Source organism: Cynocephalus volans, chromosome 1 (assembly GCF_027409185.1).
Source record: "Cynocephalus volans isolate mCynVol1 chromosome 1, mCynVol1.pri, whole genome shotgun sequence".
In the NCBI taxonomy this organism is placed as follows: Eukaryota; Metazoa; Chordata; class Mammalia; order Dermoptera; family Cynocephalidae; genus Cynocephalus; species Cynocephalus volans.
The window spans coordinates 237,510,158-237,525,344 of NC_084460.1; the positions used below are offsets into that span (position 1 = coordinate 237,510,158).

The 15,187-nt window shown below is 36.8% G+C and overlaps 1 protein-coding gene across 1 annotated transcript in view; it reads right to left on the bottom strand.

Annotated features, from left to right (window-relative positions):
- The window catches only part of LRP2 (LDL receptor related protein 2), a gene marked incomplete at its 5' end in the record, with an annotated part of 155,211 nt that overhangs the window by 112,958 nt on the left and 27,066 nt on the right, over nucleotides 1-15,187 (bottom strand). Inside the window, 7 exon segments of the mRNA XM_063085734.1 lie at nucleotides 395-598; nucleotides 2,203-2,343; nucleotides 4,347-4,549; nucleotides 6,650-6,856; nucleotides 8,186-8,409; nucleotides 9,442-9,611; nucleotides 11,269-11,397. Of these exon segments, the coding sequence (XP_062941804.1) occupies nucleotides 395-598; nucleotides 2,203-2,343; nucleotides 4,347-4,549; nucleotides 6,650-6,856; nucleotides 8,186-8,409; nucleotides 9,442-9,611; nucleotides 11,269-11,397 (1,278 nt within the window).

Sequence of the window (15,187 nt, forward strand, 5' to 3'; positions counted from 1 at the left end):
TATTATTATTCTAAGCCCAGCCCTTGGCATTTAGGTAGCCCAGTATCCCTAAAGAGAGGTCGTCCCATTGGATTGATCTGGCTGTCTGAATATGAAGAACAGCCTCTAGTCAATCTATTAATGGATTTCATACACTTGACATTCCTTTTCTGTTAATATGTCATTGTTAAAATACACCCTTCATGTATAAATTGTTTTGAAAATAAAGAAAGGTGTTTGTTTTAACTTAATTCATTAAAAAAAAGCAATAGATTTCTTTTCTGATCTAAAAGTATTTAGCAAGTTTAGGAAAAAATGCTTAAGAAGTGGATACAAAGTTTTACTGAGTTAATTATTGGTATTATTATTGAAAACAGGCAAAACATGCACACATACACACAAAAAATTTTCTCACCTGTGCCATCGATCTTTTGTTTATAAATCATGTCTTTTGCTGTATCTGAAAAAAAGATAGTGCTCTCCCGGGCATCAAAATCAATCCCAACAAAGAAAGATGGAGTCCCTGTCACTGGAACCATGACATCTTCCTGAGTAGACCAGGTGAATGGGATCCCACGAACAGCCAATTCAGATGAAAAGATCAGAAAATTCTGAATAGCTGTAGGAAGAGAGACATGGCACAGTCAGCCACAGCACGGTTCTTGCTCTCCCCAAAATCCAGAGAAATTATTTATGCATCCATGGAGCAAACTTTATAATTGTAAAATATAATTCTGAAATGAACATAAAAAGTACATTTGTGGAAAACAGAGTTGGAAATAATGGAAGGGAAAAAAAAAGACAAGCAACTATGAAGGTGAGTTGAATTAACTTTTTTGTATAGAAATCTACACCAAGAATCCTACTGCAGTTTTTGAGGTATTGAGACCAGGAAGAGGGAAGAATTATCAGCAACCAGGTAAATTACTTAGAAAAAAATAAAGACGTGAAAGAAAGGAGAGGAGGTGAGGAATGAAGGAAATAGGTAAGAAGTGATATATAAAATCAAAGAAGGAGACTGTAACAGTATGTCAGGAAATCAAAGAGAGATATGAAAGGTGGTATCCAAGGCAAAGACAAAAATTTCAGAAGGGAATTTGAAAGAAAAATCATTAGACAATCTACTATTGATATAATAGTCACAAACACATGATTTTTTAGATAAGGGTGATTTTTCTGAATCTAGGATTACCTACGAAGTTAACAAATTTGTCTGAGTTAGAATAAGAAAACTTATAATATTTAGGCTAGAAACTACTATCTGAGGACCAAGAATTTTCAAAGGCATAAAAAGGAGAGTGGTAAAAGTGAAAATAAGAGAAACAAATACTACAGGAGTGCATTTCATCATCAGCTGAGGCCCAGGCAGTGGCCTAAGTATGAGCAGGTGTGCAGGCAAGCAAAGAGGAGGAAAGGAAACCTCCAAAGTAAGAATGAACATGTTCTCACTTATTGGTGGGAGCTAAAAATTAATATATAAATTCACACACACACACACACACACACACACACACACACACACACACACACACAAAAAACCGGGGGTGGGGGGAGAAGGGAGGGAGGTTTTGGTGATGGGGAGCAATAATCAGCCACAATGTATATTGACAAAATAAAATTTAAAAAATAAAATAAATTAAATAAATTAAAAAAAACAAAGAAAGAATGAAACCAGGAGCACAGAGGCAAATATAAAGAAAGTTTGAACTGAATGGTGAAAAAGGTGAGGAATTGAGCTCCCCCAACCCTCAAGAGTTTACTTTGGAATATAGCAAAAAAGCCAAGTGGGATTAATATGTGATTACCTGGCTCAGAGCGGCATAAGCAGTGGCCTAGGAGAAGTGATGAGAACTACTTCCCATCAAAGTTAAAGTTAAGGCTAACATCTAAAGTGGAAAAGGTATACATACTACTCAAAATTCAATCATGTGGAACTTCAAGACCATAGTTAATAAAAGGGAACAAAAGTTTAGAAAACAAAGGGGAAGGAAGCCCAAGAAAACCCTAGATGTAGAATCAAAGGAAAGTCACAAAGGACAGAAATTCACATCTTCAAACAAAGCTCTGTGTATGAAGGAAGTGGTGCCTACCAAGGAAGACGCCCTGTGGGCTTCAGAAAGCTTATTTGCAGTGAAGTAAGACAGGAAGCTGTCTGGGTAGAGACATGCATGCACACACCCCTGTGCTGCCCGCCACAAAGACAGTCCTAAACAGATTTCTTACCAATGCAGTGGAATTCATCCTTATCCAGCTGAAAGCCGAATGTGCACTTGCAACGGTAACCCAAACCACCATTATCTGTTCTGTGGCTGAGGACACAAACCTGCTCACAGCCCCCATTGTTATATTCACATGGATTGTGAGCTGGAAGAAAAAATGCACAGGATTAAATTGCAATTAGAAATGTATAATCATCCAAAACATGTGAAGCCATTTTGAGCCCTATAGGTAAAATAGAGTAATGGAGCTGCAACTAATTGTAGACATCACTACTGGTTACTACTGCATAATCCACATCTGGCCTGCACTAAGCCCCCGAATTTCATTGCTGTACTGCCATCCACTCAAACTGATGGTGGCAAAAAGCAGGACTCCCTATGGGGTTTTTTTCCCCTAATAATTATGTCAGAGTCTGTAAGGCTCTGTGATTAGAAATAACTGCCCCTGCCCCAAACAAAACAAAACAAAACAAAACAAAACAAAACAAAACAAAAAACTCTTTAGTGCTATTTTACCATTTATAAGATACAATAAATAAATATTACTCACTGGATGCTTACTTGGTAAGTAAGCCAACTACAGAGGAGGAAACCAAGGCTCTGAAAGGTTACACAACTTGCCTAGGATTACTTAAAGTCTAAATGGCTAAATGAAGATTCAAATGCAGATCTGATTCCAAAACCCTACATTTCAGCAACAAAAAACAATTTTTACTTCCAAAAGCCACCCACAGAGTAGTGACCACAGCAAGCTCACTGTACACTCTACACAGGGCTGCCACAGCTAAAAACTGTATATCTTCTTTTGAAATTGTCATCTTAGCCTTTGACTTATTCTTTAAAATATTCTTTTTATCTTCTCAGGTGGGTTGATTTGGGGAAACGACAGCCAGATTTCATTCTGAGCCAAATAACGAAAACAGTAATTTGGATGATCAAACTAGGTAAAGACAGGTATGAATTCAGTAGCTCACGAATTAAGTCTGAAAACTATTCCAAATAGATATTTCCAACATGTTCGCAGATAAGTATGTGTCTTCCCAAAATGATAATATGGAAGGATATTCATCTGAATATACCAGCTCTAGTTGCTGATTTTTAAAAAAATATTAACTTAATTGCTTTATAGTTTTTCTCCATCCTAAACAGACCCATCACTTAACATGAGTTTTAAAGCAAATCTGTCTTTCTCTAAATTACTGTTCACCAATATTAAGCTTTCTACCAACATAGTGTAACTTTATTGTATTTCTTTCCCTTGATCCACAAGCAAATACAGAAAAGAGCCACATACAGTCCAGATAGACATGTCAAAGCTCAATTCAAAATCCTGAAACACAAACAAAACTTACTGTAAAATAACAGAAGACTAAACAGTGTCTGAATCAAAATATTTCTTTTCTTTAAAAAGTGACCAGCCAGACACCAAACCCAATTGTCCTATTATAGACCTAATAGGAACCACAGAACAAATGCTGTATATATACCACGGAGAAGGGGAAAAATGGCTCTGGCACTACCTAAAATGAGCACTTAGACAAATCATTTTCTTCTCTAGGGCCTCAGTTTCCTCAACTGTAATATTAGAGGGTTGAAATAGGAGATTTCTCCCAGTGGAATGAGGATAGGTGTTGTGCGTGCGTGTGTGTGTGTGTGTGTGTGTGTGTCTGGTAAGGGGATCGTAACCCTTGGCGTGGTGTTGCCCACACCTCGCTCAGCCAGTGAGCGTACCAGCCATCCCTATATAGGATCCGAACCCGCAGCCTTGGAGTTCCCAGCACCTCACTCTCCCGAGTGAGCCGCGGGTTCGGCCCAGGATAGGTGTTTTGGTTTGGTTTGTTCGCTGCTATACCCCAGCATCTAGGCTGGACCTGGCACACTGCAGGTGCCAATAAATATCTGTTAAATAAATCCCTAAATTCCCTCTAGATTTGGCATTTCAATTCTGAAATACATCAACTTTTCCAGAATGCCCATGATCTGCAGAGCCAATTTCAGAGGATGTAACACTCTAAATAACCCTTCATATATTTAAGAACACCACTCAAATCTCATGCAATCGTTCCTTCATCATTAACTTCCATAGCTTTTAGAAAACCTTTCTACCAAGTCCATACCAAGTGCGGTTACCATTGCTCTGGGGCTTACCAGGGGGCTGCCTGAGGGAATGGTAAACAGTCACTCCATACGGCCTCAGGGAAGACTGGTAGTACACTTGTGGGCTGATGTCTGTGAACTTGTTTGCCTTCATCACGGCCATTTTTGTCCAATCAGTGAAGAACACATGATCTTCAAACAAGCTTATTCCAAAGGGATGAGGAACGAGTGAGCCTCCGTGGACTACTGTCTTCCTGTTACAAAAGATATATACAAAGGTATATACAAAAGACGTATACTAATTTTGTTTGGTTTTTTGGCTTTATTTTGATTAAAGGTGTGGTTAGTACAATTAAATGTCTAAAAAGCTAAACAATTTCTTGTTACAAATACAGTGTATTTGCAACTTCTGTCGACATTTGATAATAGGATTTTCATGTTGTCTCTTGGAAAAGACTCTTGAGTCTTAAATTCCACTCCTAGTCAATCTTTTAGCTTGCCTAGATTTTTTAGGGGGAAAAGTACTTGGCCAAGATGTGAAATAGCACTGTGAATTCCATAGGTGTAAGAGAGTGACAAGGATTTGGAAGTCTGGTGGAAGATGCCTGCAGCAATCATTTCCCATTGCATCACTAGCCACTTCTAAGCAATTACAGAGCAGGACAGAGAGTGGTAGTGTTTAACCCACAGCAAACACCAGATCTGTTCCTGATGTCACTGTAAGAAGAGCAAAAAGCAGTGCCAACACCGTGATGCATCTGCTTGATAAAATTGTCAACTGATCATACTCGTAGTGGAGGCACAGAGTGACCAGAGCTGCTTAAATGGGAAGAAAATAGAAGTAAAAGGCACTAAGTGAGGGTTGGAAATCAACAGTGCCTGCCATAACTACATCCCCATGAACAATGACCATGAGACATGTGAATAAAGTGAGCGGAGGATGGCCCGTGAGGGAAAACTCTTTTTTTTTTTTTCTTCTGACTTAATAGAATGGAAAATCTTAGCAGCCCCTGAAAATTAAAAAACTCAATAGAGATCTAAGAAAAGACTTGAAGATACTCAAGTTGGGAAACTCACTAAAGGGGAGAAAACAAAGAAACGTAATGTGTCAAGTTAGTACACACTTTGAAACACTCAACAATAACATGGTACATTAAGATTAGAGAATGGTACATTAAGATTAGAGAATGCTGTTCTTTTCAGTTAGCAAATTCCAGAATCCTGAATGCCACCTACTGGGCAAAGCGAGAGGCAATGACTTTATGATTTCAACTGTAATATTTCTTTGATGTTTCTTCACAGCCAGCAAATGAATCAAATCTTTCTAAAACTCCCTCAACTTATCTTTTATGCTTTACTTTAACTTTAGCATAAAAATATTGAGACTATATAATGGCAAAACATCCCACTGAAAGAGAAAAAAAATAAGCAATTTCACAATTGCTTTCATATGACTCATTTTTTTTTTTCATGAAATTAATTCATATTCTCACTACGGGAACCAGTTTCAGTGATAAGAAGTCAGATATTAATATCCACTCACTTCATTTAACCAAGCAGAGATTGTTCTAACAATATAATCCAGTGTTCTAAAAATATTATCCATGTGATATCATCCTTAAAAGTAGAGATTCAAGAGATACCAAACTATAATATTGCTTTCATTAGAAAACAATATACTCACATGGAAAAATTAAATTGACTAGCCTATTTGTTGAATCCACAAAGTAATTTTTCTTTTTCAAAATTTGAAGAATGTTTTACCTGATTTTTGAAAACATCAAAAGGAAAGGATCTAAAATACTTAACAATTTAACTAATTTACAGTTAACTCTAATCAGATTTAAGATGAATAAAAAAGTATGCAATATTCTACACTCAAATATTGTTAAGTCTCTTTGAAGGATACCAGGTAAAAATACGATACAAAGAATATCTCTTTGAAATTTGAAAAATATATATGAGCACAGTAAAATAGAATTAATTCCTACTGGACAATGTTAAATAATAAAACATATTTATTTATTGTTGGAAAGTAGAAAACTAAAAGGTAAAGTGATCTTGGGAGACAAACCATAAAGGACCCAGAGACATACACGGACTCAGGAATAAATAAAAATAATGTGCTTCATCGGGGTTAGAGAGAAGAAATCAAATGCTCTAGGTAATTATGGAACATAAGAAAAGTTAACAAAACTCAGAGTGGGTGACTTCATGTAAATATCAACACAAAGGTCAAATCAAGCCATCATATCAACCAATAAGGCAATATTTTAATTCTGTCTGGTCATTTGGTATCCCTTTCCATCAATTTTATGCACTTTCTCCCAAACGTATAAAGACATAATTCTTACCTTTGAATTCCATCATAAGTTACAGTTTCAATGTAATCAAATCGGCCGTCAACCCAGTAAACACGCTTTGCTATCAAATCCAGCGTTAACCCAGCAGGCCATCCCAGCTTTGTTTTTACCAAGTCTTTACGGTTGCTGCCATCCATGAAAGCCCTTTCCAGCGTAGGTTCCCCAGAAAGGCTTGCCCAGTCTGAGAAAAATAAATAACTACAAAAGAAAAACAAAAGATAAAAGAGCCTGTTGTTTTACAAGTTTACCTGGAACATATTTTTTCAGATAGTGTGTTTGGACCAATGAAAATTTCCTCTAGCTGAGTAGAGAACCATGGGGTTATAAAACAACAGAGAAATAAAAAAGTATTTAAAAAAAACAGAGACTGTGAAGGCCAATCAGAAGATTCCAAATAACAACTATTAAAATGTGCTAACATGGAGCCTAAAAATTCATATTTTGCTTCTGAATTTTCTCTCCTGCTCTCTGGCTCAGTCTTTCACTTCACTTTTTTACACCCAAGAAAACATACATATAAGCTATCAAGTCATTTTCCTCCTCAATTCTCCATTCTGAGACATAGCCCAAAGGACATTTCCATCATTTTCAAGCAAAGATAGCCAAAGTAATGAAGTAGAAATGAATAATCACTATTCAACAGCACTAAAGTAACCTAAAGTTTGTTCACAGGTCCTAACACCCAGATGTAAAGTTCTAGGAGAAAGCTAAGTCCTGTAACTCTTCTCAGATGTGGAGATCAGGGAAATTTGCACTCAAACCTGAAGAAAAGTAAGCATTATCAGTCTTGCTGGGTTGATCCACACTGAACAACTTGTAATGAGAGATTAGCATTGATATCTCAACACCAGTCTGTAAACAAGAAAGCACCAGAAGGGATAGTTCCAACTTCCCTTCCCTTCTTTAAAAAACTTTGCAGCAGTTCTAGGATGACTATAGCCAATAATAGTGTATTGCATATTTCAAAACAGCTAGAAAAGAGGATCTTGAACATCAGCACCACAACAAATGATAAATGTTTAGGTGATGGATATACTGACTACCTGGAGGGAATCATGCATGCACAGAAATAACACAAACACCACCCTGTACTCCATAAACATGTACAATTAAACATTGTTTTAATTAAAAAAATAAATAAAAAAACATTACAGCTGATTCATATTATGGTGATCATTTAATAATGGTGAAATACAAGTAATGGTTAGTCGTAATAATAATATCAATTGAGCCAGAACACAGAATCCAATCTCTTAGCTAGCCAAATGTGGCAGACACTAAGAATAAAATTAATATCCTAAAAACATCAAATATTTTTAGTATACTATTAGTTGTGATTTGATTACATATCCTGAAATGGGATAATATTTAGTCAAATCCTTTAAAGTTTCTATGAATAAGGACATAAAATACAGAGCCTAAAAGAAATCAGAATTAACATTCAATTAATCCAATGGATATTTGCAGTACAGGGGGAAGAGATAAAGCTCTAAAAATAAAGGAACAGTATGTTTTCACATCACTTACCCAACAGTTGGGTCCACAGCAATTCCTCTAGGATGCCCCAAGTTTTCAGTTATAAGGGTAACACGGTACCTTCCATCCAAATTTACTACATCTATGCGGTTGACCTTAGTCTCCACCAGATAAAGTTTATTATTAACCCAGTCCACAGCCAGATTCTCTGGACTATCAACAGAAACATTGAGAACTTCTTGGATATCTAAACCATTAATGTCAACTGAAAAAACCTGAAAAGAAAATCAAAAGTATTGTAGTTCTTAAGCATAACGAACAGCAGGCACTATTTTCCTATACTTCATTCAGTGCTTCTGTTTGTACAAATCAGTCATCTGCACCTTGACCTTAAAAACACATTCACTGGAGGACTGCTATTTTATTTTACATCATGGGTTGCTGAAGAAAAACATGGGATTCCTCAAAAGCATATGAGAGGACATAAGAGCTGGGTGTTTTTTTAAAAACAAAAAATAAAAAACCTGTATTTCTCATTCTTAGTAGTTATCAAAAATTTAATTAAAGAGTAGACTTTTTTGGTGGAAGAGGTGGTGATGGTTTGTTTTGATTTTTAGCTTTAGTCAAATTAGAATTAGTAATCCAGATTCTCAATTTTTAGAAATTTTATATTATCATTTAAATGAATTGGAATTTTATTAATGGTACAAGAAAATGTAAAAGGAAGAAATAAATTCTATAACTCTTTAGAACTCTCTAAAATTTATGTTTAAAAATTCTCCATTGCAGTACTCAAACTTGAAATAAATCCATCATACTTTCCAAATAAGACAGTGTAACAAAATTTTGGCCATTAAATAAAATACCGTCAATATTTGTTACTCAATCCTCAATTACTGTTCCATTTAGAAGATGCAGGTAAAAATCTGATTTTTATCATCCAGGAAAGCAGAGTACTTTTTACATTTTAAATGATCAAGTTTCAAAAATTACTACCAAATATCTATCCAGTTTTGAAAGAATGTCTACTATTTCTTTTAATTAGGCTTTTGGACTCCATTTCGAATAAAATTAAAATTAAAAGTTGCTCAAGTCTAATCCATATAATAGACTGCTTTGTTTAATAGGTCACATGTAATAGTATAGCATGGAAAAGGTGCTGATTAACATAAAATATCTCAAGGGCCTTTTTTGTTAGAAAACAAAGAAACTTTCCCCTCTACTCCCCCCAAAATGAAAAGCTATCAACACTTCATGCTTGGAGTGCTATTCAGTTCCCAAGCTACACTCCCGAAACTTCTATTTACCTTATCTTGCAAGACGTCTGTCCAAAAGACCCTGTGCAGGTGATAGTGAAAATCCACACCCACCGCCACTCTGCGATTCTGAGATTCTACAAGCAGGTGGAAGCTCCTTCCGTGAATATCACCAATTAGTAAATCCCGACCATTAGAGAAGATGATGGAGGCTTCGCCAGCTGAATGTGAAGAGGGAAAGCTTTACCACTCCTTCAGGTGAGCAGGGACGGTAACTTATAACTGATAAGTTTTTTGCTTTTTTAAATGCTTCCTTCTATGTTATTTTATTTTAACATAAACCTGAAGCAGACAGGTAGCTATCATTCTACCCACTTTACAGATGGGCAAATTGAGACACAAAGATGATTAATGAAATGCCCCAAATCACAGTAAGTTAGGAAGTGTCTGGTAAAATTCAAGTGTCCTAACTGCTAGTCCAATGCACTCTCAATGACACTGAAGAGAATACATCAGGTATTTTCAAGAATCTTTGATGATATGGGCACCTTACCTCCATGTGCAACTTTAGATTGTGTTAAACACAGAACACATTTTGAAGACAACCAGGAAATCATTCTGTGAGAAACATGGCAACGGTGATTCCAAATCTGCTGTCTATATACTCCCAAGTATGTAAAATGACATGTGAATAAGATTATTCATTGCAATCTTATTTGCAATAGCAAAAGATAAGAAATGATATAAAAGTCCATGAATAGGAAACTAGTTAAATAAATTATGTATATCCAAAAAATGAAATATTATACCATTATAAAGAAAGAATTGAGGAAGAGTTTTATGTGCCAATATAGAAAGCTCTTGAAAATATAAGTGACATTAGCAAGATAGGAAATTGTGCATACAGTTTATACTACCATATGTAAAAATAAGGTTAAATATCTATATTTGCACATTCTTATTTATGCATTTAGAAATCTCTAGAATTGAAATTAAAAAACAGCAATTAGCCATGGGAGACAGAAAGTGGAAACCTGGCAGAGGGGGACAGGGATGGAGGGACACTTTATATTATTTATCTTCTTATAGCTTAAGATTTTTGAACATATGAATACATTACCTATTTAAAAATAAATAAATTGAATTGCACCTAAAAGTTAGTGCACAATCAGTTATTTCAATGCAAAAAACGAGAAAATTGGCCATTCATCAATCATGTCAGCAGTGAAGTTTCAGAAGGCGCCAAAGGCAATTCAAAATCAAGTGCGAAATAACAATTGGAAAAAAAGGAGTCAAAATTGAGGTTTTCTTACCCAGAAATCCACAGTGACAAAATGCTTTGAAGGACTCATCACTTTTTAGCAGATTTTCCCCAGGACATTTTCCTACTACAGTACTCTTAGATTAATTCCAGAATAAGATCATTCACACAAACTTTAATACAAATTTAACAAGTCGGTTTTGAAACACCCTTAAATTTTGCATGAACAATGCCAAAATTATCTCTATAGATAGTTGTCACCTACATTTGTAGTAGGTAAGTTAATTAAAATTTAAATGTCCAATTCAATCAAATGTAGGCATAAAATTTACTGCACAATTAAATGTGGTGGTTGGCATAATAATCTAGGCCAAAGTGAACAAGCAACCAATAAAAAAAAATATTAATAATAGTCACCATTAATCCACAAATTGGTTCTTAATAATCAAGTATGAAATTAATGTTGACCCATCTTCCTGGCAGAGGAGCCACCCCTGATTTGTGATGGTGAAACCCTGCCACTAGCATAAACACTGATATTTCTTTTGTCATCAGCTATAAAAGAAAGATATTAGAAGTTTGCTGTTCAAAGATACAAGTGTCCATCATTTACTCACAGGAATTATTAGCTTTGCAATGCCGCTCATGCTCCAAGATATACCCTTCTTCACAATGGCACTGGTGCTGGCCAGATTCATTTTCACACCTCTGGTCACAAATTCCCCATACCTGGCAATCATCAAATTCTGCCACAAGGGAAATACACATTTGTAATCATATTTACCAGCATTTTTTGAGTACTCTCTGAAAAAATCATGGACAAGATTGTCTGAGAATATGGCGTTGCCCATGTCTAAATAACCACCCCTTGGAGGTAAGCACAGATTCTAGGCATACAGGAAAAAATAGAAATTCACAACAAGTGTCATTCAAGGGAAAACCCAAGAGTATTTAAATAGATTTTTAAATCTACATGAAGGATACCTTTAGAGAAGATGCACAAAACTTCATGGATTCACAGCCCTCTGGTATTGCATTTCATTTATTAATGTTGGTTTACAAAATACATGAATTTTGTTGTAAATGCTCCCTTTTAAAACTGTGCTTTCCATTATGGTAGCTACTAGCCCCCTGTGGTTATCTAAATTTATTTTTAGACTAATTAAAAGAACTGGCCAGTTAGCTCAATTGGTAAGAGCTCAGCCTTTTAATACCAAGGTCACGTGTTCAGGTCCCCATACCGGCCAGATGCCAAAACAAACAAATTAAATAAATAATATTAATAATTCAGTTTCCCAGTCACACTTGCCACATTTCAAGTGATCAATTGCCACATATGATTATGGATTACCATACTGGAAAGCAAAGATATAGAATATTTACATCATTCCAGAAAGTTCTATTGGACAGCACTATTTCAGAATAGAGTGAGCCCAGCATTAAATCCAGCCCCTCAAGAAGACACAAATCCGTGATGCAATACAGTGTTTGGAAAGGTTTAATTTACCTAGCTGTCTTTCTTCTGATGTCAGAAAATCATAATAATTAAAATTATTTTCAAGACTTGAAAAAATATTTTCTATTTATTCATTAACTTATTATTCATCCATTTAATAAGTGTTTATTGAAAGTGTCTTTTATGATTGAGCTCTATTCATTGCCAAAGAATTCCCAGTTTTATGTAAAAAAGAGTTTCAATCTAATTGACATAAATAATATAATATGGGGAGAAGAGAAAACAACATACGAAAGGGTCTTTCTTGAGGACTATAAGTCATGAGGGGTGCAAAATTTGTACTATCCTTGGTAGACTGGTGCCACATATCTTTCATTTGACCCTCCACTTCCACTCTCCATCATCCCTCACCCTGCTTTCTTCCCTAGGAGGATGACCTCCACAGCCTAACCAACAACCAGGTTCCATTGCCCTCTGGCTTCAGGAAACTTTTGAGTAGATTAAAATTTCTGAAACCACTGCACCCTCAGGTCTAGAATTCTCCAGATTTCTAGGATCTGATTACATTTGCAGCAATGTCAGAGTTGTGAATTGGGTTCTCTCACACCTGTTGGGTAGCCCACCATTTCATGACTCCAGGTCTAGAAAAACTCAAGATGGTCCTGGGATCAAGCTCATGGTTCCAGTTTTCCCTCCAGACCAAACCTAACAACATGGGCCAGCATATCTTTCTTTCCAAGGACTGTGAACTAACCAAAGAAAAACATCAATTCAATCTGGAGGTGACAAGGCAAAAGGCCCTCACTGATGAATCTCTTCTGTGTCCTCACTTCAGCCCTGAGAAAGCTCCACCTGAGGCTTCATGTCAGTAGGAATGAAAGTATAGGACATTGCCCCTAACCGCCCCCCCAAATGTCGTGACCTCATTTTGAATGCAAGACCCATGAGGCCTTGTCTAAGGGGCTGGAATCAGCCTGGGAGCAGTTCAGATGTCAAAAGAAGGAAACCAAAGGTGGAGCCATAACTAGGAATTCTTGGGCACAAATGCCCTTTCTGTCACCTATACTACAAATGAATGCATATAATCACTGTCACTTTAAATGACTGAAGAAGATTGTATCCTTTAGATCACTATTGAGAAAAATAAAGGCTAATTAATACTCTTCATCAGCCAAAGTGAGGACAAGAAAAATGAAAGCAGAATTCAGGATTTTCATGAGAGTAAGAAAGATGGTGGAAAGTACATAAAACACAGAAACACTAGTTTACAATCTCCCCCCTCCCTGTTACCTTTATCTATTTTTCTTTCCTTTCTATTCTTTGTCCCCTCCTACCAACAAATACTGCTTTGAAAATAATTCAAAAATGCCTTTTTAGCTTAGGCCACATTGGACACCTGGCCCATCTGGCTGTGTGAAACCCCACCACACTGAGTGACCTCCCTGCCCTAACTCTGCACCACGATGTCATTCTGTCAACAAACAGCATGTCCTGTCAATCAGAAACAATAAGCCTGGTAAACTGTTTCAGCATGCCACAGATGATCCATTGCCAGGTCAAGACTACCAGGGGCAGATGAATGGTAGAAAGACACAAGATTTCGTGTCGGGATTATTCAACTATTCCTGATCACCACCAAGGCATCCATTGCAGAGTCACGACTAAGATGATAAATGTTGCAGAGGTTCCAACACCTGAAGGCTCTGTAATGAACTGAATGTGTTCTATAAATCCTGAAATGATAGTGTGCACAGGGTAATGTTGCAATTTTATGTGATTCATTCATTACTAGGTTAAATGTAATATGTTATAACACAAGAAACTTGTTATGACAGCTTCTCATTTCTAAAGGGCTACAAAAAATTGAAGTGGTGATTCTACTCACAATTCACAAAAAAAGGTGGCAAAGAGGGAGGGCTAGGAGACAGAAAAAAGAGTGGAACTGGTGAGCTCAGTGAATAAAGAAGGTGATGAGGGGAGAGGAGAAATGGGGGAGGGTAAGGAGGGAGAAGAGTGGGGTGTGGAAGAGGGTGATGGCTGCAGGAGGAGGCAGAGTAGAGGGGGAGGGATGGGGTGTTGGGGCTGAAGAAGGAGGCAGAGGGAATGGGGGATGGGAGAAAGGGGGAAAATAGGGCAAAGGAAAAGGGATAGGGTGAAGAGGAGAGAAAAGAAAAAAAGAAAAAAATTGAAGTGGTCTAAACCTCTGATATTCAAGAAACGCTGGACATTTGGAAATATAACCCAAGGCTCATCACAGATAGACTTACATACTGGAAAAGATGGCAAATGTGCTACTGGGCTCTAGGGTAGTAAAAAGACTGAGAGCAGGTTGTGGGGCATCACAGGACTGAACTAGGGACTCTGAAAGATCAAATCACTTACTGAAAAGACTTCATGGCTTATCAAGTTTCAACCACAAGGCAACTCAGCCCCAACTCCTCTTTGGGGGTTGAGAAAGAAAAAAGAGAGAAAAGCTGATATAATGCTGAGAATGTGGCTTCTGGTATTTCTATGGGAATTCCTTTCTACTAAGAGAAAAGAGAAATGCCTAGAGAACTAAAAGGCTGGAAATCAGATTGGCAGCTGGGTGGCAGTAAGTGGGGGTAGAGAAGCCTGACATTTGCGTAAGACAAAGAAGCAGCCTCACACCCACAGAGGAGCACCACTCCTAAAAAAAAAAAGGGATGCTGTCCTTGCAGGGACGCCAGGAAACACAGGCAGGGGTTCCAAAGTCAGAGAGCCACCTCACAAATGAGGATGTTCATGTGAAAATATTACCCCCCAAGTAAGGAGAATGATAACAATAACAACAAAACACAAAGTGTCCTGCAATCTCATTCAAGGCCACTTGCAGATCATAACATTTTATTTACAAAATGTTTTGAAATGATTAGAAATACAAGGGCTTTCTTAAATAATTCAGACCTTTCTTGGGGTCTGGGATATGGTCCCAATATTAAAAATCTAAAATTACCTACTTTGAACACCACAAGGACAACCTCAATTGAATTGCTTTAGTGGGTATAAAAAATAAAAATTAAAAATCAGCTTAGGGCTGGCCAGTTAACTCAGTTGGTTAG